This window comes from Panulirus ornatus, chromosome 46 (assembly GCF_036320965.1).
Source record: "Panulirus ornatus isolate Po-2019 chromosome 46, ASM3632096v1, whole genome shotgun sequence".
NCBI lineage: Eukaryota > Metazoa > Arthropoda > Malacostraca > Decapoda > Palinuridae > Panulirus > Panulirus ornatus.
The window spans coordinates 37,530,573-37,556,928 of NC_092269.1; the positions used below are offsets into that span (position 1 = coordinate 37,530,573).

At 45.7% G+C, this 26,356-nt stretch overlaps 1 protein-coding gene and 3 non-coding genes across 5 annotated transcripts; all 4 read right to left on the reverse strand.

Moving 5' to 3' along the window:
• Positions 1-1,572: 1,572 nt before the first annotated feature.
• P5CS (Delta[1]-pyrroline-5-carboxylate synthase) lies at positions 1,573-16,506 on the reverse strand. 2 transcript variants are annotated; one of them, XM_071689138.1, is made up of 6 exons: positions 16,367-16,506; positions 5,545-5,733; positions 5,201-5,344; positions 3,675-5,013; positions 3,238-3,433; positions 1,573-2,794 (listed from the first exon to the last, which is right to left on the reverse strand). In XM_071689138.1, exons 1-6 carry the CDS (start codon positions 16,394-16,396, stop codon positions 2,329-2,331), a joined length of 2,364 nt encoding a protein of 787 aa, XP_071545239.1. In that variant the 5' UTR covers positions 16,397-16,506; the 3' UTR covers positions 1,573-2,328. The 2 variants fall into 2 exon arrangements, with proteins under 2 accessions (XP_071545239.1, XP_071545238.1); XM_071689137.1 differs by lacking the exon at positions 16,367-16,506 and adding an exon at positions 6,103-6,926.
• Positions 16,507-21,645: 5,139 nt separating this feature from the next.
• TRNASTOP-UCA (transfer RNA opal suppressor (anticodon UCA)) lies at positions 21,646-21,732 on the reverse strand. Its single transcript has one exon. It is a non-coding gene; the product is annotated as a tRNA-Sec (tRNA).
• Positions 21,733-23,388: 1,656 nt separating this feature from the next.
• TRNASTOP-UCA (transfer RNA opal suppressor (anticodon UCA)) lies at positions 23,389-23,475 on the reverse strand. Its single transcript has one exon. It is a non-coding gene; the product is annotated as a tRNA-Sec (tRNA).
• Positions 23,476-24,646: 1,171 nt separating this feature from the next.
• On the reverse strand, positions 24,647-24,733 carry TRNASTOP-UCA (transfer RNA opal suppressor (anticodon UCA)). Its single transcript has one exon. It is a non-coding gene; the product is annotated as a tRNA-Sec (tRNA).
• Positions 24,734-26,356: the final 1,623 nt, after the last annotated feature.

Genomic DNA, 26,356 nt, shown 5'->3' on the forward strand with positions numbered 1-26,356 from the left:
GTGTAAGAAAAAAAAAAATAATAACCGGGTAACCCCGCGTTTTATGCGGCGCTGTCGGACGGCGGCTCCCGCCCGGACGCTTCTTGACGTCATCCGTCCCGCACACAACAGGTGACCAGCGGCGGCGGCGGCGGCTGCGGCCACAGACGAGTACGCGGGAAAACGAGAGACAGTTCAAAGACGTCGTCGTGCGTCCGTGATATTTTTCACCCAGGTGGAGGTGGTGGTACAAGACCCAGCTGGCCTCATGCGGGTTACTTTGACATTAATACTGGGATGTGTTTAGTAATCTCGTATCTACCGACATGGAGGGCAAGAGAACAAACAGGTTCTCATGAACTAACTGGCTGTGTTATTTCGCAAACCAGTTCTCACGGCTGTATTACAACGCTCTCCAGCGGCCTCGTTTCCCCAACCTTATGGGAAGTGTATAAACATTTCTTATTCCTCTCGGCTCAAGGGAATGCGATCTGTTCACCTCCCCCGCCCTCCAAGCCATACCCATTATCTCATGTCCTGGTAGGGAAATATTACTGGTCCCTAGGCCACCATAGATATAATAAGTTGGCTCAGATGATACACTCGCACCGTATGATCTGTCCGTGGCATCTACTTCCTAACCGAGAAGCTACTAAGGTCAACATACAAGCAACCGTTACACGAATGTCCTTCACTTCTTCTTAATTCAAATTCACATTAAACAGGGTAGTAAAACCATTACAGAACTTCCCCTTACACCCTCTAAGCTTGTTCTACCTATGTGCAATCAAGACTTTTAAGTTTTCCATAAGTAATTACTTGCCTTCGCGCTCTTAATTCTGATTCACGGTCAAGATTGTGAAACCAAACAGATCTTCCCAGTCCTGCTTTCTTCTAACTTTGCCGCTATCACTGGCACCTTTATTCTGCAACCCATGTACATCCTGAAGTGGGATGGGTAATAATATTCTGGGAATCCCTCCTATACCCCGAATGGTTTCAAGGTAAACTGGTAATAGTTGGGTCCAAAACCTTTCGTCCTGTCAGTTAATCATAACTATGTCACAGTAACGCTAACCGTTACAAGTACTCAATTTACTGTTCAAACCCTTAGGGAAGTACGAACTGCTGGGTAGACTGTGAACCGATTGTTGCAATCGGGATTCAAACGAGTCATGGTCAGCAAAGATAACCGCAATCTGCCTCTGCTATTTCCTCACTGGAATATGCCACCAATGGCGTCATCAGCAAACAGCAACTGACCTGCTCAATTCGATGACAGATTCACAAGGATGAATGTCAACCTACAAGCTACTCAAGCAAACTCTACTATCCTCAATATTGCAAAGGGGAGTTTCCTGTACCTTTGCCTAAATCAGTTGCAAACGCAACTTTACTTCCTGCTAGACGTCATTCAAACTTGCGAAAGCAGCAATGCTAATAGGTTACATTTCCTCAATTTGCTCTATATACTTTGATGTTCACGAAAACTGCTCTGCTAATAAAATGTCAATGAAATGACTCATTGACATTAACCAAAACATTCGTTTCTCAAACATGTAACTTCCAAATTCATGGATTAATAAGAATAACTTCGGTGATATATTTCATTGGCATATCTCTTGTGTCAATATATTTCCAGGTTAGTAACGAATGAAAAAGTTTTGTCAGAAGTCAAGACCCCAGTTACAAAGTGGAAATACATACCGATGGTTAAGTCATGTATGGTAGTCCACACGTTACTATAGTCAAGGAAAGTGTCGTTTGGTTGTGAGGCTTGTCGTCCGTCATGATTAAGGTCAATATCTTATCAAAATTACCAGTCCAAGAGTCTTGAACACTTTAACATGTTCGAAGATAACTAAGACAATTCAACAGCTACTTATTCAAACAGTACTAATACACATGCAAAAATCTAAGGAACTTAAAGATTACCTATCGTCAATAGGTTAGCAGGTTACATAAGCTGTGGAAGAGGGTCACTGGATGCCATTGATGAAGTGGAAAGACATATTCTTGCATCAACGGCGTGTTGTCATTAGTCGAGGCTGGTGTGGTGTCGCAATTCTCAATTCCTCCCTCCGATTTCTCTCTAGGCCTATCAACGGCGCAAGTCCTCAGACATGCGATCTCTCCATTCCTGGAAAACCTCTGGGCTGATTCGGTTCGGACATCAGCTTCTGAACGGGTTTGAGCAACTTCAGTCGATGTTCGGTCTTCAAAGTCTCTGCATCCTTCAAGGGTGGAGTCTTCAAAACAGGCAGGGAGGGTGTTGGTATTATAGTGGTCGAGTTCCATATTCCGCACAGGGTTCACCATCGCCGTCTTCGCCAGAGGTGGCTGTGGTTGTCACTGACCAACACTTTCATCTTCAATCAGTTCCGTCTCATGTTCGAACTTCTCATCCTCAGTCAACAATCTTACGTGTTCTAATAAGCCATCATCAACCGGAAGCTTCTTGTGGAGGAATTCCCGTTTTCCTTCGGTGAACTCCGAAGCGGTTCCGAAGTCGCCTTTGAGGATCCACTTGGTGGTGAGGAGGCCCTCCATTCCAACGGGTCCACGGGCGTGGATGCGGGCGGTGCTGATCCCAACTTCAGCCCCGAGACCAAACCGGAAACCATCAGCGAACCTCGAGGACACGTTGTGGAAGACGCAAGCAGAGTCGACGGAACCAAGGAAGCGGTCAGCCGTGTCCTGGTTTTCTGTGACGATGACGTCGGTGTGGGAGGAGCCGTAGCGGTGGATGTGGTCAATCGCCTCGTCCATGTCCCGCACCACCTCGACGATACACTCCAGATCGCTGAACTCCGCCCTTCAGGTAAAGACGAAATAATTTGGTGATTTAGCATTCTATCGAGCAAGGGGAATTATTCATGTAATATTTTCCCAATAGAACCGAGCCCTTATGCAACGAAAACCAGACAGACTTGAAGAATTGTAAAGTAAACAATTTTTGTTCTTTTAAATGTAAGAAAAACGAATAGCAGCCAGAGTATTACGAACCCACGCGAACAGCATTTATGCTCCTCCTCAATCGACCCTTAATTGATCCCGATCTTTCCATAATAATACTGTATGCAATCCTGTGTATCAACTAAATTTTCATCAACACATTCTGTTCTACCATTTCCCCTCGCCATGCCCTTTACATATATCTAGCTCGCCAGTCCATCATATGTCTACACCTAGCCATAGACCTAGCCAACTCCGTCCCGGCCTTCTTTGCGTTTTGAATATTTCAAGATGAGGACTCACTTGAATGTCTTGGCGAGCGGTGGGCCGAAGGTGAGCTTGCCGGCGAGGCTGGGCCCGGCGTTGATCTTGACTCCCTCCCTCTGGAGTGCCTGGCACACGTTGTTGAACACGTTGCTCTTCTGCAGGATCTCCTCGTGGATCAACAGCGTCTCCATTGCGTTGCAGGCAGACGGGTAATCACACTTGGCATCCCGAACTGCAGCAGAAGTCGGGCGTTAGTTACTATTCAAGATTTGAAGTCATTATTGAGATGTTTCATCGTATGAAGGGGGAGTAATAATAACACTAGGATCACCGCCCTACTCAACTGCATGTTAAGTGAAACTTTTAACATCCCATGTTTAGTTTACTCTTAAGAATTCTGTTCTCAAAGTTTAATTTCTTGTGTAATGTATCAAGATAAACCGCATCAAATAAATTGTATCGTACAGACTCACCAATCTTGACAGTTTTCTCGACGTCTGCGTCCTTATCCACATAGACGTGGCAGATGCCCTCAGCATGACCCAGAACGGGGATGGACCTGGACTGCTCTTGGATGGTGCGCACCAAGTCAGACGAGCCTCGCGGAATCACTAAGTCGATGTCATCCTCCAGATGCAACAAGTCCGAGATTTCGTCGCGTTTTGTGACTAAGGAGATCGCGCCGGCAGCACCTACAGTACCCAGGGCCTCCCTCACCAGACTCATCAACGCTTGGTTGCTGTACTGAGCCTCTTTGCCGCCCTTTAGCAACAACCCGTTGCCTGTCGCGATGGCCAGAGCAGCTACCTGTGGCAGACAATCAGGACGAGACTCGAATATAACTAAAAGAACTCCAATCGGGACGGTTACCTGTCGGAGTTCCATTCCCTCGGCAATTAAGGTCCTGGATAGAGTGCGTCCTAAGATGTCTTTTGAATCTTTCGCGATCTGACGCAGTCCGTCAGCTAGGTTGTTGAGCTTTTGGGGCGTGAGCCGCAGACGGGAGACGAGGGCAGACGAGAGGCCAACTTTACCAGCCTCTTCGAGGTCCCTCTGGTTGGCCTCGAATAGTTCGGGTTGGCGCGTCTCCAGGAGTTCGGCAAGCGTCAGGATGGCCGCGGCGCGTTCTCCTGGACCCATACTTTGAAGGAGACGACTCCCCTTTCGGGCATTTTTAGCCAGCACCTCTACCTCCAGGCCACTGTCATTGTTGGTGGTGAAGAAGGTCCCGATCTTACGACCTTGTATGATCCCCTTGATTGCGCCCTGCGTCAGCCCGTTGCATATGACGACCGACGTCCCTCGTTCCAGAGCCCAGCTGGCGGCCTTGACCTTGGAATCCATGCCGCCGGTACCGACAGATGACTTCTGGCCGAACTCCACGCTGGAGATCATGTCCGGCACGAAGTTGTCGATCAGACGAGCCCCCTCAATTCCGGGCGGCTTGTTGTAGATGCCATCCACGTCCGTCATGAGGATCAGGAGGTCGGTGTCCACCTCAACGGCTAAACGAGCGGCGAGGGAATCGTTGTCGCGTATGTCCAGCTTCCTGCTGACCTCCTCGTCTAACTCAGGCGGGGGCGTGACGGCGTCGTTGGTGTTGATGATGGGCAGAATGTTGAGGGCGATCAGCTCGTTAATGGTAGAGTTGAGGTTCTGGCGAGTCTCGTTGTTGTAGAAGTCAGGCTTGGTGATGAGGATCTGGGCCACTTTGACCCCATACTGGGCGTACATGGCCTCGTACAGCGACATGAGTCCGGACTGACCCACGGCAGCCGACGCCCGCGGTGCTAAAGTGTTCCTCACCTCTTCCTGCAGAAAGAAAAGGAGTTAAAGTGATCACCTCGCGGCACCTTCTATACACAACATTCACCGCCACTTAAGACGTAAGTAAATATAGCCGAAATATCATCATTCCCGAACCTGGGTCTCCAAGCAGGACCACTCAAACCACATGATCAATTACTGTCATTATCGTTAGAATTCAACGAGGACGTACCCCACGCAGGCTGTCCTTGCCGGAGAGCGTCTGCCGCATGCTCAGGGACATGAGCAGCTCCTGGGCCATCTTCTGAGCCCCGAAAGCCACTGCCCCTGAGGTCACCATCAGCAACTCGTGGCCCTCATTCTGGAGCTCAGCACACTGTAAGAACAAAGACGTCAGTATCAATAATCATGGGTTTGTTGTTACCAATACATATAACAGCATCTAACTTCTGATACATGAGAATGTTTCTATGTATATACAATAAACCCCATGAAGAAATTATCAATTATTATCATTATATTATCTTTATCATACGAGATGGAGCGTATCTCAGAGATGAACTAGTATGCGCTCACCTGCTCGACGATGGAAGCGAGGCGCCCTAAGGCCAACCCGCATCCATCCTGACGGGTGATGACGGCGGAGCCTAGCTTGACCACGATGCGCTGGGCGTGCTGCAACTGCTGGCGGTGCTGGAAGGCTGCCCTGACGCTCCCAGTGCGCGAGATGGAGCGAGAGTCCATGTGCAGTCTCTTGAAGAAGTCCTGTCGGGGAGTAAGACAAAGTTCAAAGAACAAGGAAGATTGACGACGTAAATATATAAATTATTAGCCCTAGACGACTATATAAATCCGCTACATAAATTAAATATACGAGGTACAAATATAGTAATGCGATTCATCTGCAACAGTCCTAGTTAAACAAGAGTACAATAATCCAACACACTATATTAAACATTAGACAATATTTTGTTTTAAGAGGCAGCACAAACAAAGGGAGACGTCATATAATAATACCTATTTACTGAATGATCCTGTGCTTGAAAACATAAAATATAAACTATGTTTGCACAGATTGTAGGGCTAATAATATGTAGTACTGCCAGTTATGTAATAATTCATTACGTTACTTACATTGTAGGTATGCGTATTGTAATGTCGAATACGGTTGACTTGCGAGGAGGTTACGGTAGCCAGCTTCGGACAGCCGGTTAAGCCAAAGGAACGAGCACGATTCGCTCCGTGGAGCGAGACTCGGAGGGAAGCGCCTTTGGCACCGTTCTTCATGTACCACTGGGGATGGGCGTTCGTACTTCCCTCGGAGATGGCGGGCTTTTCAGCGCGGAGGGAGTCGCGGGCGATGTTGTCAACTTTCCTGGTCTTCAGGGGAAGCCGGGCACAGGGACCCAGCACTCTACGGATCGGCACCATTATGGACCATACAAAAATGAAAACTTTCTTGCGAAGAAAAATAAGTTGCACTAAGCAATTGGAAGCACCTATAAGATGCAAGAATCAGCTGGGCTGCGTCTGGAGTATTTGCGATGGATAGCCGGACCTGCTGTTTATATACGCTGGAGAGACGAGCGCCCGCCTTGCTGCCGCCGACCGCGGCAACCCGGAGTGCAAGTCGGGAGGAAGTGTCGTACACAAACCTCAGATCATCGTACATTCCCGGTGGAAATGACGTACTCCGCCGACCCCCGGGGTTCACACTCACGCGTACTTCAACTCAAGACTAACTAGCCAGCGAGGAAGATAGAATGACCTATCTATATATATCCCTCTCCGTTCTTCGCTTTAACCTGTCGTCAGAGGGGTGGGGCCGCCAACGCCCGGTGGGTCCCGCGGAGGTCACGCAGACACGGTAAGACGCAACACCCATAGGAGGGACGGGTAAGATGCTGCTACGGTGACTTCAAGAGGTGAGACGTGGGTGGTTGTGGTGGCGAGTGTGTTCCTGCGCTTCCTTTATAAAGGCGGATAGCACGAGACGGCCGCACTATGGAATATTCCCGTCTCCAGCGCTTACCCCCCACACTGTATTTTCCGTCCTCATTGCTCCCCCCTCAAAAAACTTATCATTTTCATTTCTTCCTCCGTTCATATAGGCGGTCAACCTTATCTTCCGATGATTTCACTGTGAAGTTCGTAAGTAACACTTAATCGCACAATGATACGAAAAGAAGCAATAATGACTCCAAATGTCTTTATGGAAGTTGGGTATGCTAGCGACACATGGCACGGACGGCGGGGGGCAACGTACACACTCACAAACACCCGTTTGAGTTGTCAGGTCTGACTCAGGGCATGTAGAAAAATGGGGCCAGTACTTCTATTCCAACATGAAATACATTTATACAACTACAATATATAGATCAAATGTAGTTTTGTGTAGTATACACCAGAAATCCCCAATAACCTCGCTAATCTTTATTACACGAATCTGATCACATTAAAGAAAAATATGATATAAAAAAATGGGCGGAAGATCTCTTCACGCTTGCTTGTCTTTGACTTTCCCCTGATGATGCAACGACATACACGGGTTATCTATGGTGCTACAATGTTGACACTTCCGATGATAAGCCATCCTGTCACGCGGTTGGCAATAATGCATCTCTTGTCACAGGGGAAAAAATCCTTCAAGTGTTGATGATAATTACATCACTATCAATCAATAATAATTTCATCAGTTCAATGATTAATTAATAATACCTGAATTAGTCAACCATTCAATGGCAAATACCAAATATATATATATATATATATATATATATATATATATATATATATATATATATATATATATATATATTTCTTTCTTTTCTTTCAAACTATTCGCCATTTCCCGCGTTAGCGAGGTAGCGTTAAGAACAGAGGACTGAGCCTTTTTTGGAATATCCTCACCTGGCCCCCTCTGTTCCTTCTTTTGGAAAATTAAAAAAAAAAAAAAAAAAACGAGAGAGGGGGATTTCCAGCCCCCCGCTCCCTCCCCTTTTAGTCGCCTTCTACGACACGCAGGGAATACGTGGGAAGTATTCTTAATCCCCTATCCCCAGGGATAATATATATATATATACATATGTATATTTTTTTTCTTTAGGCATGTCAGCCTTCACAAATATGGTCCGTAAATCATTTATTTATTATTACATAGGAACCGAATGATCTGTAGACACACCGACTACAAAAGGCAAGCCATACCAAGCAGTCTGAAGGGAGAAAGGGAGCCCTGAAGAGGATGCTGGCAATTACCAGAAAGCGTCGCGATAAGATTCAGTTAGATCGTTATCGCGCAGTCGCAAATAACAATCCCATTCAGACACAAAAACATTTGTGCGTGAAGTACGGACACATACGTTTGGCTCAGCATAAACACCACCTATGACATACAAAACTGAGATGTTCTGCAAGTTCAAAACTGGTGTTCGTGCACAAACATTTGTTTTTACGTGTGAACAACGCTGAAGCTATTAATTTTAGCCACGTGCCCTGTTTTTTGCTTGGGTAAGAAAATCTGACACACCGTTCGTGGAGAAACATGAGCTTGCGCACAAACATGAACTGTCTTCATCACTTGTGAATGATGATGGTTGTGGTAATATATCTCTCATATGTTTGATGGCCTCATCCTCAAGTCTAAGTATTTTTGTGTTAATTTATGATGCAGAATAGGAAGACATATTTTCAGGCATTTGTTATTCTATATGTAACTTTATTTTATAGCATGTGGGAGGGGTTTGATAAATGGGGACGAGGACTATGTTGGAGATACCCCTCCCCCCTTCTGTATTGCCACTCTCCAAAATTAGGAAGAGAAGCCAAGTGAAAATCATGCCTCGCACACAATTAGCCAGGTGGGTAGCGTACGTAGCTCCCTCACGAATGGTGCAAGTTCGAATCCTGCTGTCTTTCTCACTATGACCTGACACATTTCAAAAGACATGTTTTTCTCTTCCTATAAAATACTTTCCCTCGTCTTTTCTTATTCCTCTACCCTCTGTAATTCAGTACAGGCCTTGATGTGGACTTCCGTCCGTGGCTGGAGCCTGCACCATTAAAAAAAAACAGATTAGACGTAGCATTAAGGACCATAACGCGTCCTTTATACTGTGTAGGGTCTTCCTTAACAGCTGCAGCAAGACGGAACTACCCTTGGCCGTCCACTCTACCCATGACAGTAAGGTGTTGCCTATATTTCTACCCATGACAATAATGTGTTGACCCGTCTACCATCCCGCGAGACAATGACGCCACCAATAACACACACTTACTGTACACCCCGCGAGAACAATGACCATGCAAAACACATTATCGTGGTCCAATATAATTATCAGACTTGATGATAAGTGGAATCAGACACTTCAAGTACAGTACAAGAGGGAGAGAGAGAGAGGTGAGTGGTAACCTGGGGAGAGAGAGGGTGTGGTGGACCCCTCTCGTCCAAATTACTCACTACAATACCTTAGAAATAACATGATAAAAGTCCCCCTATCAACATCAACAAAAAAAAAAAAGTCCAGGGCATCAACACTACAGACCCGAGTGAACTCCAGTCATTCACCCACATAATGCAAACCACAAACACATGATATATCGGCCTAGGTGATACCCCGCCAGAGAGTAAACAAGTCGTGCAGATTATCGAATACTTGTAAGTAAACACATACGTTACTGATGGGCCTGGGCATGCAGACGAAATGCCTACCTTTTTCACATAGAAGATGGAACACTTGTAAACACAAATATGCTGTAACTAGTGTGTGTGTGTGTGTGTGTGTGTGTGTGTGTGTGTGTGTGTGTGTGTGTGTGTGCGTGCGTGCGTGCGTCATGCAAGATGTCGAACGAGGTGAGAGAGAGAGAGAGAGAGAGAGAGAGAGAGAGAGAGAGAGAGAGAGAGAGAGAGAGAGAGAGAGACCCTGTTCCTTCACCTTACTTAAGACCATCATAGGAAAGTCTGGGCCACTGGAGCCCACGCCCGCTTCACGTGACCATGCACCCCCCCCCCCCACGGCGTCAAGCTGCTACCCCCACCCCCCCTGACTCGCTCCCCCCCCCTTCAATATTGTAGATACTGCCCCACCCCCACCCCACCCCCCCATGAGTGGTGCTTCTGCTGCTGGAAGAACTCATCCTTCACCGCCCCCCCCCCTATAGTCTCGAAGATTATTGTTGTTGTTGTTGTTGTTGTTGTTGTTGTTGGTGTTGTTGTCACAGTTGGGCGACCTCGGGGGATCACTGGGGAGGTCCCCACGTCCGTCGCCGCCCCCCGCCCCCTGTCTGGACCACGCTCCCCAAGAGGATTCATCGGGAGGTCTCTACGCCCTCCTGTCTCAACCAGGGGGACTCCTGCAACCCCTAGGTCCCCCCTGTCTGCACCACACTCCCTCCGGGGTTTGGGGGGGAGGGGCGCACTCCCCCCCACTCCAAGTATACCCAAACTCCACCCAAGGGGGACCGGCAGGGGGTCGGGTACCACCAGTCTAGACGTGCACCTGTGTGTGTGTGTGTACCAAGCTCGGTACGCGTACCAAGAACGGTACACGTACCGTAAGTTAGAACCTGAGGGCTGGGGGCGTATACACGGGGGAAGCGGTTAAAATACCACCTTCAGAACGGACACAGGTGTCCCGAGTGTGTGTGTGTGTGTGTGTGTGTGTGTGTGTGTGAGGGGAGGGTTGCGTCTGTGCGTCCTGACGTAGTGTACATAATGAAGGACATGTTCACTGGTTCGGGTCTGTCACCTCGGGGAGAAGCAAGGTCCAGGGGGGCCTCTCTCTCTCTCTCTCTAACCTCTGGACTCACAGCCGTACACAAGAGATAAAGATGAATCACACCAACTGGACTCTTGGCCACGATGGTACGACCCTTGACGACGATGGTACGGCCCTTGACCACGACGGTGCGACCCTTGACCACGACGTTACGACCCTTGACCACGACGGTGCGACCCTTGACCACGACGTTACGACCCTTGACCACGACGGTGCGACCCTTGACCACGACGTTACGACCCTTGACCACCATGGTGCGACCCTTGACCACGACGGTAGGGCCCTTGACCACGATGGTAGGGCCCTTGACCACCATGGTGCGACCCTTGACCACGACGGTAGGGCCCTTGACCACGATGGTAGGGCCCTTGACCACGATGGTAGGGCCCTTGACCACGATGGTGCGACCCTTGACCACGATGGTACGGCCCTTGACCACGACGGTGCGACCCTTGACCACGACGTTACGACCCTTGACCACTATGGTGCGACCCTTGACCACGACGGTAGGGCCCTTGACCACGATGGTAGGGCCCTTGACCACCATGGTGCGACCCTTGACCACGACGGTAGGGCCCTTGACCACGATGGTAGGGCCCTTGACCACGACGGTAGGGCCCTTGACCACCATGGTGCGACCCTTGACCACGACGGTAGGGCCCTTGACCACGACGGTAGAGCCCTTGACCACGATGGTAGGGCCCTTGATCACCATGGTGCGACCCTTGACCACGACGGTAGGGCCCTTGAGCAAGACGTTACGGCCCCCTGACCACGACGGTACGACCCTAAGCACGACTGTGCGACCGCTGAGTACGACGGTACGACCCCTGACCACGACGGCGAGGGCCTTTGGGTATGATGGCGTTACCTATGACCTCGCTGTCGAGGACAAATACTCCGGACCTCCCGAATCTAATCGACACAACAATGCAACTTCCCGCGCGAGATGGGTCATGCTAACAGGAAATGTCGTCAACTTTACACAGAACCTTGTCTTAATATCTCTCCTAGAACAACAGACGGTAGAGCTACCTGGGTTGACACACACACACACACACACACACACAAACTCCAAGCGCCTGCCAACACTGCCCAACGCATGGCCGCGATACAATAAATTACTCCAGAGCGAAATATATATATATATATATATATATATATATATATATATATATATATATATATATATATATATATATATGCACATGAGTTATTTTGCCCTTAAACCACTACCTAAATTCATGGGCCACATGCACATTGCATGTGTAATTACGTGGTCTTACAATTATCCTCAAAACCTCAAGAAGATTGGTAGCGTAGCAGAGGTTGTGGCTTGATGATGAAGACCTACCCTAACCCTGCCAGTCAATAGGCCTATACAGCTCTGGGCAGAGGACAACAGAATATCAAGATGACTTCAACGAACGATTTTTTTCCCCCATTATCAACTTAACCCTTATATATTTTTTTTTTCTCCATTGGTATTTCCAGATAAGTACCTCCCCGTTTTTTTTTTTCTCAGAGCTCTGAACGTTTCGGAGTGTATCATATATTTTCGTCTTTTCGACAGCAACAAAGTCCAACTACTATATACATACATATATATATATATATATATATATATATATATATATATATATATATATATATATATATATATATATATATTATCCCTGGGGATAGGGGAGAAAGAATACTTCCCACGTATTCCCTGCGTCGTAGAAGGCGACTAAAAGGGGAGGGAGCGGGTGGCTGGAAATCCTCCCCTCTCGTTTTTTTTTTCAATTTTCCAAAAGAAGGAACAGAGAAGGGGGGCCAGGTGAGGATATTCCCTCAAAGGCCCAGTCCTCTGTTCTTAACGCTACCTCGCTAATGCGGGAAATGGCGAATAGTATGAAAGAAAAAAAAAAGATATATATCATACAATATTGTTATACTCTGTCGCTGTCTCCCGCGCTAGCATGGTAGCGCAAGGAAACAGACGAAAGAATGGTCCAAGCCACCCACATACACATGTATATACATAAACGCCCACGCACGCACATATACATACCTATACATTTCAACGCATACATACATATACATACACAGACATATACATATATACACATGTACATATTCACACTTGCTGCCTTCATATATTTCAATGACCAGCCCCTATGGGAAGATGAACAGCTGGGTTAACTATGGGTCGACTGCCGCGACCAGGATTCGAACTTCCGCAGACTCGGCCCCGGGCGGCCCGTGAACGCTCATTTCAAGGTGCTGAACAAAGGCGAGGAGGAATCGTCAGAATGTAGTCAAGTAGGAAATCCTGTCTCTGAATTGAGGACATGAAATCGTCATACTGTATAGCTCACATTACACGTGGTCATCCTAGATTTAGTATTATCTAACCCAATTCTTACACGACTTCCTCTATGACACACACACACACACACACGCACACGGGACAGTACTACAACCTTTGTATCAGGAGAGCTAATAGAAGCGGCGAAGCTGTCAAGCTCCCCTCCCTGGCCCAGATGAAGTTCCGTTCTTTCTTCCTCACGTACGCGCCGGTTGGTGGCATTACTGTCCTCGAACACACGCCCTCTCTCCATCTTACACACAACACTTTTCCGCAATGTTTTCTTGCCTGACGTGGTGTATTGGTTAGCGTTCCTGACCGACACGCATCTAAGGGCTGGCCAGGGTCGAGCGCATAGGTTCGACGAATCCTGGTTACGGCAGTCGGTCCACAGTCAACCCAGCTGTTCATCTACCCCAGGGGTGGGTCGATGGGTGAAGAAAACTCAAAAGAGCTGGGGGTCCTACTTTCCCAACACTAGCAGACGGGGCATAACATCTCTTGGTCAAGTTCCTTAAGCAAAGATATTCTGCTGTTGAAATGCTCGAAGATCTGAACCATCAGGTCAGATACGCACACGAAGCCCTTTATTCTCAATAAAACAAATATCTGACCTATTGTCAATACGCAAAGCCGATCTCCTAATAAAAAAAATACAAAAATCTGGGTCTGTCAAATATGTGTCCTGGCTGACATTAAAAAAAACAAAGTATCCATTTTCTAGTGACAATGGCGTTATTGGCTTCAATGTGTACCATACACGTTAACACAAGACGTTAAGCTTAGAATAGCCATTACGTAACAAAACGCGTTTGAAAATATACTTGGCAACTTGTAAGACATAAATAGTTCAATTCCACCGGTACTTCATACAAACTAGGAGAAGGAACGGATATGTAAATTATTGAGATATTTATAGATGTAATTGTTGTATGTTTTCTTCTGACAATCAGCAAAACAGCTATATAGTAACTCGAACTGAATCACACCCGAATCTGAACAGGAATATATTTGGAGAGAGAAATATGGCAATAATGTTGTATAAAACAGCACTACTCCATCACTTGAATGACGAAGAATGGGTGTATTATGGAGAAATAAATGCCATGGACATAATTATATGGGAAATACTAGAGGTAAATTCAATAAAATGTGATTTGCAAAAGCAAGTTTAGCTAAGGTGAGGACTGATGACGAGATGGTGGCTTAGTCCGGGGGTCAATCCCCAGCTGCGTCGATTCATCTAGCGACTCTTGGCATCGCAGGAATTTTCCATGGGTTACCTTCGTTCCGCAAGGCGGGTTTTGGACACGTATATATATTTATAGTTACGAAGTTTTTTTGGGATGGAAGGAACCACGTGCCTCGTTTCCGACGTTCCTTCTGCGACAGGTCCATAAAAAAAAGGGAACAGCGCACATACACCATAAATTAGTGGCTATTTATCTCCAGTAAGGACAAAATAGAATATTTTTTGGGACACATAACGCTGGTTTAGGCGAGCCAGATTCTACGCCATTCCATACGATTCAATTCCACCACAGTGAACCACGCCCGACCGCATACACGTGCGGTACACCGCGTGCAACCCCACACACCTGCGTTGGATTACCGCAATGATGAATTGTTCTCTTGTGTTACCGTGCCAATCCCTTCCGCTACAACTGGCAGTCAAACCCTGCAATTGCCGTACGCTTGTATCCCCGCCGTGTTCCGCTCCGCCATTGCCAAGACGCCCTTTACGTTAATCAAAGGCCACAAGGGTTGGTTGGAGATGGGTCGTCACAATTAAAAAAAAAATTTTTTTTTTGCCTGTGTCCCTCGATGGCCAGTTCGGAAATCCGGCCCAGCTGACATGATGATATCAAGAACAACTGAACGACCTTGTTTATGGGAGTACGCCCTTGTTACACCCTTGTTTCCCCCGTGTGGTGTGGGGTCATGGACACACCACGTGTCCAGTGTGTTCAAACACCACATGTACACGAGGCTGCCATGAAAAACAAAGAAGAAACCAAAATAATCTTATGCAAATGTGTCATAATTTACCTAAAGTATATATACACAGGGTATATACGAAGCGTGCACACACACACACACACACACACACACACACACACGTACTAATACCGAATAGATACTACCACCAAATTGATAATAGGAGAAATATAAGAGGAAGAAGACCTCACACACCATAACAGTCCGTCAATACTACCCCTCACGCAAACTCAGGCCAAATGGATAAAACCTGGCCAAGACGAACGAACACTAGGTCTCCAACCCGCTCCGCACCGGGTGTAAACAAATAGACTGTGAGTCGGTCTGTACGACCCTGATTCCCTCACTCTTGGTACGAAGGGAGGCCACTTCCATGGTGTGGGTTGCCTGGGTCTTTCAAAAAAAAAAGAAAGGTGTGCGCGCGTACCCAAGGTACATCACGCGCTGCTGTCAGGTCGTCCCTGTCTATGTCCCCCCCCCACTACTCAAGTTAGGTCATGGACGAAGTGCATGGACAACGATATGGGGGGGGGTGTGGTAGCGAGGTCAGCCCGCCTCTCTCTCTCTCTCTCTCCTTCCATGTCTGTACAGGTCGTAACGAGCGACCGGCGTGACCTGACGTGTTGGTTGACCTCTGACCTCGTCAAGGTCACTCTATTGACCTGCATCTGTCAGCCGACTGAATACTTTCCCCACGATCAAAGGACAAGCCTTTGACAACCTGAACTTTTAGGTTTGTCAGTGTGCATCCAACCACGAACAGCTCTACTGCCAATGTGATTTCAAGATTACTCTTGAAATATACTTCACTATAAATGCAGTCCACTCTCACTAAATATATATATATATATATATATATATATATATATATAGTCCACTCTCACTATACATGCAGCTCATGTTATACATACAGTCCACTCTCACTAAACATACTGTACATATTATATATATAGTCAACTCTCACTATACATACAGTACATGTTATACATACAGTCCACTCACTATACATACTGTACACATTCAACATACAGTCTACTCTCACTATACATACTGTACATATACATACAGTCCACTCTCACTATACATATTTGTTCATATCAAACACACAGTCCACTTACTATACATACAGTACACTTAGTTAATCATACAGTACACTCACTATACATATAGTACTAACTATACATAAAGTACATTTCAGTATACATACAGTAAGCTTCACTATACATGCTGTATACTTCACTATACATACAGTAAGCTTCACTATACATACAGAGCGGCGTCTGAAGGCGTTGAAAATCATGGCGCTGGAAATGCAACTGACGCACTTTCGCACTCCTCCGACGCACTTAAGACACACGAATGTGCCCAGGTACGTAATAACAGCGTATTCTCACTGCCATACGCACAATCTCGGCGCGTAACCCCGAAATAAGACTCGGAGATAATGATGGGGGAGAGAAAGGGGTAAAGGGGAAGGGGGGAGGGGGGGAGAGGCTATGGTGAATGAGGGATGGTTGAGGGCGGGGGCGTCATCCCCCCATCTCCCCTTGTTCTCACGTGGACACCATGTGTTGACCAGGCGGTGTAAAAATGGGGTGAGGGGGGGTGAGGGTACGAGAGTCCGAGCTGAGAATTTTTATCTTTCTTACCGTCATCGCACGATATCTCGGCGTGGCGACCCCAGGTGTGTCAGTTGCGTAACGAACGCCTGCCTGCTGTGGCCGAGAGAGAGAGAGAGAGAGAGAGAGAGAGAGAGAGAGAGAGAGAGAGAGAGAGAGAGAGAGAGAGAGAGAGAGAGGCCCTCTGAACTCTTCTCGATATTTCGAAAGAAATGAAAAAAAAAAAAACAGTGTTACGGTATCCAAAGCTGCACCGTCCACTTCCTGTTGGCGGGACATATATTTCAAAACCGCCAAGCAAAGCCCAGACGAACACGAGAGGTAAAGACTGGACGGGTGTATTTGAAAGGGGGGGCAGCCCGCAGCCCAGCCCAGCCCAACGCAGTACAACACTCCCCCTTCCGTTCTCGTACGGGTCCTGCGTGTTGTGACAGACTTCCTATGACATCTGATCATCGCTGGGCTGGTTATCGAAACAAAAGGTTAAGGAAGGTTAAGGAAGGTTAAGCTGAGTTTCGAGTGAGCTTCGGGGGTTAGGGGGGGGGATAAAAGAGGTATAATAAGCAGAGTTTCAGGTCTATCTTACAGAAAGCTGAGTCTGTTTCTCACAGAAGCTGAGGTGAGAGTAAGACTATCTTCCTTACAGAAACTAAGCTGCGTCTAAACCTGTTCTTGAAAAAGCTGGGCTAACGTTTTGCCCGTTCTCCCTTCAGAAGCTAAGCTGAGCATGTCTATTCTTAAAGAAGCTTTGACGAATCTTTTTTTTTCCTTACATAAGCTGAACTAAGCCTATACTCTCAGACAGATAAGCCGCAACGAAAATAATCAGTCTTCAAGTAACTGCTTTCCTTAGTGGTTTAGGTCGTCCGGTATCTCGCTGTCCTCCATATCTGTCTTATCGCCGGAGAAATTATCATTTACGTTTGTCTTGTCAACAACCGATTCGTAAACAAATGAGGGGGATGCTGAACCTCCCCAGCCATTCTCATAACCTAAAATACATCAAATGACGTAGTTTGGACGGTTAGTGTAAAATGTTTGAGAGTAATTTGAGCACGACGGTGAGATCTTTTGAGCACGACGGTACGACCCTTGAGCACGACGGTACGATCCTTGAGCACGACGGTACGATCCTTGAGCACGACGGTACGACCCTTGAGCACGACGGTACGATCCTTGAGCACGACGGTACAACCTTTGAGCACGGCGATACGATCTTTGAGCACGACGGTACGACCATTGAGCACGACGTTCGATCCTTGAGCACGACGGTACGACCCTTGAGCACGACGGTAAGATCCTTGAGCACGACGGTACGACCCTTGAGCACGACGTTCGATCCTTGAGCACGACGGTACAATCCTTGAGCACGACGGTGCGATCTCTCCGATTCAGGTCAAAAAACAGGGCTATCCCTACCCAAAGGATCGTACCGTCGTGCTCAAGGGTCGTACCGTCGTGCGCGCGCGTCTCATCGTTATACTCAAAGGTCTGATAGATTATTCCTGTTATCATTACAGAAAACGAAAACGCAACAATTTAACATTCCTTGCTTTTCAACGCTGCACACTTAATCTAGCTACTCCCACGCTGTCAACACCCCAATGTTCATTAGCAACCTGATCGTCCCCATCAAATCTGGAGCAAACTCGATGACATAAAGGCAAGACAAGCATACACACAGACAGACAGACAGGAGGACACTGCTGAACTGATAGATTATTGATGCTATAAATCACCTCAGTATATATATATATATATATATATATATATATATATATATATATATACACACACACACATAGGGTCTCTACCAATGCGTAAGACATAAACAGAACTGTTTTACAGCAACAGTTTAGTCTGCAATCATCTGTGACTCAACACGGGGATCTCTTCAGCTGGCGGAGAAATCCATATCTTGACCCGGAGACAAGGGGGTTAAAAGTCTCCTCTACCAAAGACAAGTTATCGCCTAGTGATATAATCCCACCACTACAGAATGTCAGCAAATTACGAAATCTCCCTATCGATACATAATGGGTGTGGACGCCCTTGACCTTAACTAAGTAAGATTCGGTTTTTGCACAAGCCACGATACGATGGGAAAAAGAAAAATGAAATATTCAAAATTCAGACACGATTTCGACGCGACTTGTATGCATTGTTTTAAAATAAAAGCCCCAGCCCCCAACACACACAAGGGCCGACCTGTGCCAGAAATGGCACCATGAGGACGCCCACACACGCCCCGTGCCAATGACAGCACCCACGAGGACATACGCAAACACATGACCTGTACCCAGGATCGGCATCTAGAGAAAGGATTGCCACCCACAAGGGCATGTGACACGACTAAAAACACTACGAAATCTTTTCACACACATCAGATGTGTTACCAAAAAGCGGTTCTATAACCATGAAGGGGAAAACAAGGCAGTAAAAAACGAACCAATAGGGATGCACATCCTTGTCGTTCGTGTCATCATTAACCCGTACATACCGTGTCGTGGCGAGTAAGATGAATCAAACACCCGAGGATAATAACTTCAGTTTTCAATGGGTTCCAGGGAGGGAGGGTGTTCTAACCTTTACCCATCGAGGATGACATAAAAAGGGGCAAGAATGACATAATATTCGCAGCAATATTGAGTAAATAACTTACATATTCGCAGCAACATTGAGTAAAAATATAAATCAGTGTGCTACATTTTCGCAGTAGTAGAATATCTTCGCTGAAGGCCAACTCAAGGTATTAACATAAGCATAAAGTAGGTTGATGTAGTCTTTATAATTTACCATAATCCAACATTCATCCTAACTGCCGCTTCGAAGATATCCCAGTGCGATAGACGACCTTGTTGTACCACAATAATGTAGAAAACAAGAAACAGTTATGACTGTGCACTGACCTAATCCTTTCGATCGAGGTCAAAGGTTATATACTACTATGACCCAGGGTCATACTACGGTACTGAAAGGGATAATTCCTTTATTCTGTCCAAAACTTTCATATCATCTCGCTACGTTTATCATAGTGTTATTCCTCTTTAATTCGTTCATATTTGCATGAAAAATACCTGCGGAAAGTCCAGGCTTCCGTTCATCACATTATTCACCTTCCATTCACTAAAAAAGACAGGTAGCAACTGATTCAAGTTCCTTAAGAACTGATCTAAAATGAATACATAAATAAATGTGTAGTCCTACGGGAATGGAGTTACGAAACAACCTCCCATACACACACACATGCCAGCGGACCCACCCGCAACGCACAACAACTCGACTTATGTTCTCCTGTTGCTCTCATCACCACGTCGCGAAGCAGCGGGACACTAGGCAAGGGCCAGCGGACATGTGCCGCCGCACCCCCAGCGCCCGCCCCCCTTCTCCGCTGACCCCCGACACCCCACCCCATTAAGGTGGGGAGGAACTTGACCCCCCCAACCCCAGGTGGGGAGCCACGCGGGTTGCGGTACACGCGCCCGAGTATAATCACGGCCGGTCTGGGATTGGTAAGCGAGCGCGCGAAGTTCGTGCTATTCTCTTCTCTCTCTCTCTCTCTCCACTCGTCCGTTGTTGGTTTCCAATTCATTTATGTATATACCCTCAACTATGGAAGACTTTAATGCTACATTACATTTCAATGTCTTAGTTGTTTAATAAATTATCTGTATCGACAATGAACGGAGGAGCTTCTTCAACAATGTGTCCAGTACGTTGGTTAAAACATCACTGATAAAATAAGACATGAAAACATGAATAAAATACGAAATAGAAAATAATAATGCTTTATACAACTATGGTCCAGCTTCGATAATATCTTTGGCTTTAACCGAATTTTTCAAACATCTAGATCATACTTATTATCAGGGATGCGAGTTATGACAAGGAATAAAATGTATCTATATTTGTTACAAGAACGAAAATCATGTAGTATCATAACTTGATGCTGACATAAATACTGCAAAATCTGATCTATTTCCCATTAACGACCTTCAAAAGCCAATTTACCCTCACACCATCACCTGAAACTAGATTTCAATAGCATCTTATCTATTCATAACCATAACATATACAGAAAAAAATGAACGAGAGAGGAATTCGATCCAAAAATAAGATCGCTGGAATAAGGAATACAATATCGACCACCTTTATGGTACACTATTGCGAATAGTCAGTGGTGCACCACTGCACCGCCAACAAAGCAGGTGAAGGGCGGAGCCTCGCCACTACGTCACACTCGTGTTGCCAGGAACCCACATTCTCCGTCCATTGTTCCTCGCTTCTTATTAAACTGAAGGGGTCCGAATATTTACCACCAAAGACCGAACCTATTCATAGTCTTAATAATTCCTTCTGTGAAGTAAAGTCCGCACAATCTCATATCTTAAAACAAAGAAATAATTGATACATTGACAATACCACACGTAACATTTAATTTACATTTTCTTTCACTGCTTCTCGAAGTTATAAGTCGCAAAATATAATTAAATTCCAAATATGATATTAAATGCTGTAGAGGGAGAAAAAATTACGGCGACATTAACGCTCAACTTAAACACAATAATAAAAACATAACATCGTGTTCGCGGAAGCCTGGCTCGGTGTCTTGCCATTCAACTCGAATATTTCCAAAATTTTGACAATTTATTACTCGGTACCATACATTTTTGGTGAACGTTTTTGTTCAATTTAGAACATGTAACTGACGTCAATTATAACAAAATCATAAAGGAAGGAATGAAAATATATCATCTGCCATGACAAGGATTCGAATTCGGGACGAGAGGATCGTAATTTTCGTTCGACACTTACGAATCGATAGCAAGTGGGTTTTACACCTTCCCACGACATCCAGTCAAGCTTTCTAACTATAATATATTAGCCTAACGATGCGTTGACAGGACGCGGCTGTGTTGGTGACCACCTCCGCCCAGTAGGTGGAGTCGAACCACTCTGACGCTAGTCAGCTACAGGTTTGAAGCCTGCACCCCGGACCCCCGAGGCTCAACTGGGCATTGGAATTTATACACAAAGAAGGTTTTGTACCACAGCGCCATGCTTATCTCTGCCGGTGCCTTGTACCACCTTGGGCAAGAAACTCGTACCTTGTATCACCTTGGGTACGAAACTCGTACCCTGTATCGCCTTCGGTACGAAACTCGTACCTTGTATCACCTTGGGTACGAAACTCGTACCCTGTATCGCCTTCGGTACGAAACTCGTACCGTGTATCACCTTGGGTGCGAAACTTGTACCTTTTATCACCTTGGGTACGAAACTCATACTTTGTACCACCCTGGGTACGAAACTCGTACTTGTATCACCTTGGGCAAGAAACTTGTACCTTGTATCACCTTGAGTACGAAACTTGTACCTTGTATCACCTTGGGTACGAAACTTGTACCTTGTATCACCTTGAGTACGAAAATATACGCGCCTTTCTTTCCGTCAGGTGAACGTTACTGAAATGCACTGACGCACGCTTGGGTTATTCTTGTTTCACAAGCACTATCAACTATTTACAAGCACGGGGGAAACCAAATTGATCTAGCGATCGCATACTCTACGGATCAGGCACTCCCTCCCTCCCTCTAGACTCATTTAAATCAAATACGTAAAAATAATAGCTTTGAACCAATCCATTCGCCTGTCTACTCACTCCTTACCTATCTAACCTGCGTGAATTCAGTGTCACGTGCATTCTCAAGTGTTATGTATACAGAACCTGGTCATTTAAATCTCTTAATCTCGTGAACCGAAGACGAAGGTCAATATTTCTTTGAGAGGCGAGACGTAATCATTCTACAGTTACAAGAATAACATACCAAGATACAAGATTCTCTACATCTGGGGGAAATCTGACGCAGGCATATCAAAGAATACATTGTATCATTTACATGTAGTTCCTAAGATACAATAATATGTGGAAAAATGACACAAGATATCCATGTTCTTTCGTGGCCATCACAAAAGCGCTTGGATAATCGTGATTTCAGTTTCCTAGTTGTGACTTTCATGCATTAACCTGCATGTATACAACTGTGGGGTGAGGCAAAGTGGATCATTTTGGCCTGGACAGACTGTGAGAGTCGATAACTCGGAATGCTCTGGACTCTACGTATGTTGTCTTACAAACAAGTAAGCAGAGCAAGAACCTCCCCAGATGTGAGAGCAGAACTCCAATTCAAGGAAGGATAAATCCACTGTATAAGCGGAACAAATATCTACAGATGAGAATCTAGACCTGAACAGGTCTCCTTAGGTTTCTAGAAGGCGGACTTAACCCATATTATCCCGCCAGTCTTTTGTTTATAGGGGAAGTCGAGGCGAGACAAGAGAGAGGAAATTCTAACAAGAGAGGACGAGGAGGATTTGTGGTGGGAGTAATAGTGTCGAGTCTTTGGCGTATAGGTGCATTTGCTCACCTGCTGAGGATAGTAACAGGGAATATGTGATGAAATGAAACACAGGAGAACAAAAAATCATGTATAACACAAATGAATTCAACTCCAATCTATATAAGGACTCGAAGCCTTGTCTGTGGCAAGTGTCGTCGACTTACAACAACCATGTTGTCACGGCCACAACATCCCGATCACAACCTTTTCGAGCGTAATATTTTTGGATCATCGGAGATGACGAGGACGCGGCCGTGGTGGATGACCACCTCCGCCCAGTAGGTGGAGTCGAACCACTCTGACGCTAGTCAGCTACAGGTTTGAAGCCTGCACCCCGGACCCCCGAGGCTCAACTGGGCGTCAGCGATCCTTCACAATCAACCTCTTGTATCGAAGTGTCACTGAGTCGCTACCTGTACCTCGTATCACCCAAGTACCCTAGACCCATGGCTTACATCGCCTGCAATCTACGGAAATGTACTAATGTACACCTGGGTTGTACTCGTTTCACAAACGCCTCTTCAAGACAATTAGAACAAGGGCAAAGGAAGCCAGTTTGATGTGGGGAGAATATATGTTAGGAATTCGATGCCGTCACTCCATAACCCACCCAAATACCGTAAATTTATTCCTGCCTTTGTTTGCACTATGCCCTTTGAAACGCCTGGGTTAAGTCATGTTAATAAAACGGTGCTATCTTAAGAAAGCGATTATCGTATAACCCTTATCATGGTGTAAACTCTTGATCTCACCTTTGATAAAGGACACGACGAAGATAACGACATCATACCCCGACCCCCACCATACTTATGACACCTTCACCGGAACTGTGTTATGAAATGCTGGTTCACCCGAGCCATACCAGGTCAGGCCATCTGAGCTACTCCAGGACAGGCCATTGTTACCTAAGGTCGTAACAGCCGTCCACGAGGGTCGTACCGTCGTGTTCTGTAGGTCGTACCACAGTCCTCGAGGGTCGTACCGTCGTGCTCAAGGGAGGGAACAGAAAACAATAAATAATCCATCTCTGACACCCTACCGCTCACAACGCCTACGTGAGACAATTCTCTCAATATTGTGCAAATGGGAGAAGAAACTACCCCTTAACTACGACGTAATTAACATAAAGTCATTGACGAAGGTTTGGGAGGCTGGGTATCGCCGTAGTGGCTTCCAGTGCAAAGGAAATGTAAACATGTACATCACCCGCGCTTGTTGCCCTGACGACGGAAGGTCAATTCCTCGAAATGTTGTCCACGTAAGGCTAAATAACTAAGCCGGCTGAACAACAAAATCGAACCCAGTTTTACTGATCAATGATAAAAAAAAAATGATACATAAGTTTGGGTAAGTTATGCATAAAGTAGGAATTCAACTCTCTAAGGATTCGAAGCCTTGTCTGTGGCAAGTGTCGTCGACTTACAACAACCATGTTGTCACGGCCACAACATCCAGATCACAACCTTTTCCAGCGTAATATTTTTGGATTATCGGAGATGACGAGGACGCGGCTGTGTTGGTGACCACCTCCGCCCAGTAGGTGGAGTCGAACCACTCTGACGCTAGTCAGCTACAGGTTTGAAGCCTGCACCCCGGACCCCCGAGGCTCAACTGGGCGTCAGTAAACAGAACCATTGAAGAATTTGTTTCCCCAAGTGAGAGTCGGGCGCTCCCCTCACCTGAACCTATGTATCATCACCACCTACATACCTTCCTAACTAACATCCCATGCATCTATCTAACTACTAACATGACGAGTTACTTGAAAAGAAACTAATTCACCGACTAGTCTATAAACCTTTCTCCGTCTCCCTATCGGCTCAACCCACAATCTAATTCCTCATTCATGCACTTACCTGGTCAAATGCGTATGGCGCTGATAAAATATTTGCCCAAACTCTTTCTAACTTTACTACTACCCCAATGCCTACCCACCCATCCATTTATTTTTTTTCTTTTTATCTCCCAACACAACAAAAAACTTTCCAAACACCCGCTCTACGTATTTAACTACGTGTTGTGTAACAACCATGAACGTGCTCCAGTTACTCATATAATACTACAACCTCACCTGAAATCTAAGTATAACACATACGGTAACATGAAAAACCATAATGATTCATATACTTAAAAATGCATCCTAGCGTGCCACATCCACTTTGTGGTTAGCTACTTACAAAAAGACATCACCACTTACATTCTCGGCAGATGAAGCACGAGGAACCAACCACAGAGGAAGACCTTATGTAACCAGGACTAGAGGAACACAAAGTCTTGCCAGCCCACTCCATTCTGGTTGACCTGAAAGAAAACAATAACAATTTCACTCAATTGCGAACTGCATTTATCAAGCCAGTAACTCTATAATACACCGCGAAGGGAAAGCCACCTCCGCCGAGCTCTCGACGTCGACAAGGGACGAAATGAGTGAAGTACAATCACACTTGAGGAGCTTCTCATTCCAATGGAGCCTATCGTTTTCCTGCTATTGGTTGCATATATATATATATATATATATATATATATATATATATATATATATATATATATATATATATATATATATGCACCATGTCACTTCTTGCAACATTCTAAGCTCAGGCATAATGACATAAGGACAGATAAATGTATAAGCAATTGTGTCTGATTCCAGCAATACCTTTGTAGCTACACGTCAATGACCTTATAATAAAGTGTTCTAGGCTTTTTCATACAAGTACACGAGGTGAAATTCTTTTTACATAGACTTGTGAGCGTTTAAGTCAGAAATTAATGTTGTCAACTGCCCTACGAGCCACTATGAGTGCAAAATGCTTTTAGATGCTTTTCTTTCTGTATTACTAAAAAAACATTCTGAAATGTAAGCTTTTCAAGACAGGCCAGAGAACAATTTAGCTACCAGATGGCATCAGCTGATGCAACTTTGGTTGGATTGGCTCATCTGTATCGAGATGTGAAACACTGTAGCTGATGCAACTCACAACGTAAGCTACATCAACTAGTAACCGCCCGAGAGTACCTCGCTGCCAAACGTACAAACCATCCCATATACAGGTGAACAGTTATGTAAGGAATGGTTAGCGGAAAAAAAAAATATCTTGCAAGTAACTGTGTATCTGCCTTAAGTTTGTTTTACTGACACAACCTCTACCCCTCTAAGCCACTGGACACATTGCCTTCATCAAACTGTGAGCCAATTGTGACAAAATCCATAAAATAAAGCAGATTTGTTTAATTCAT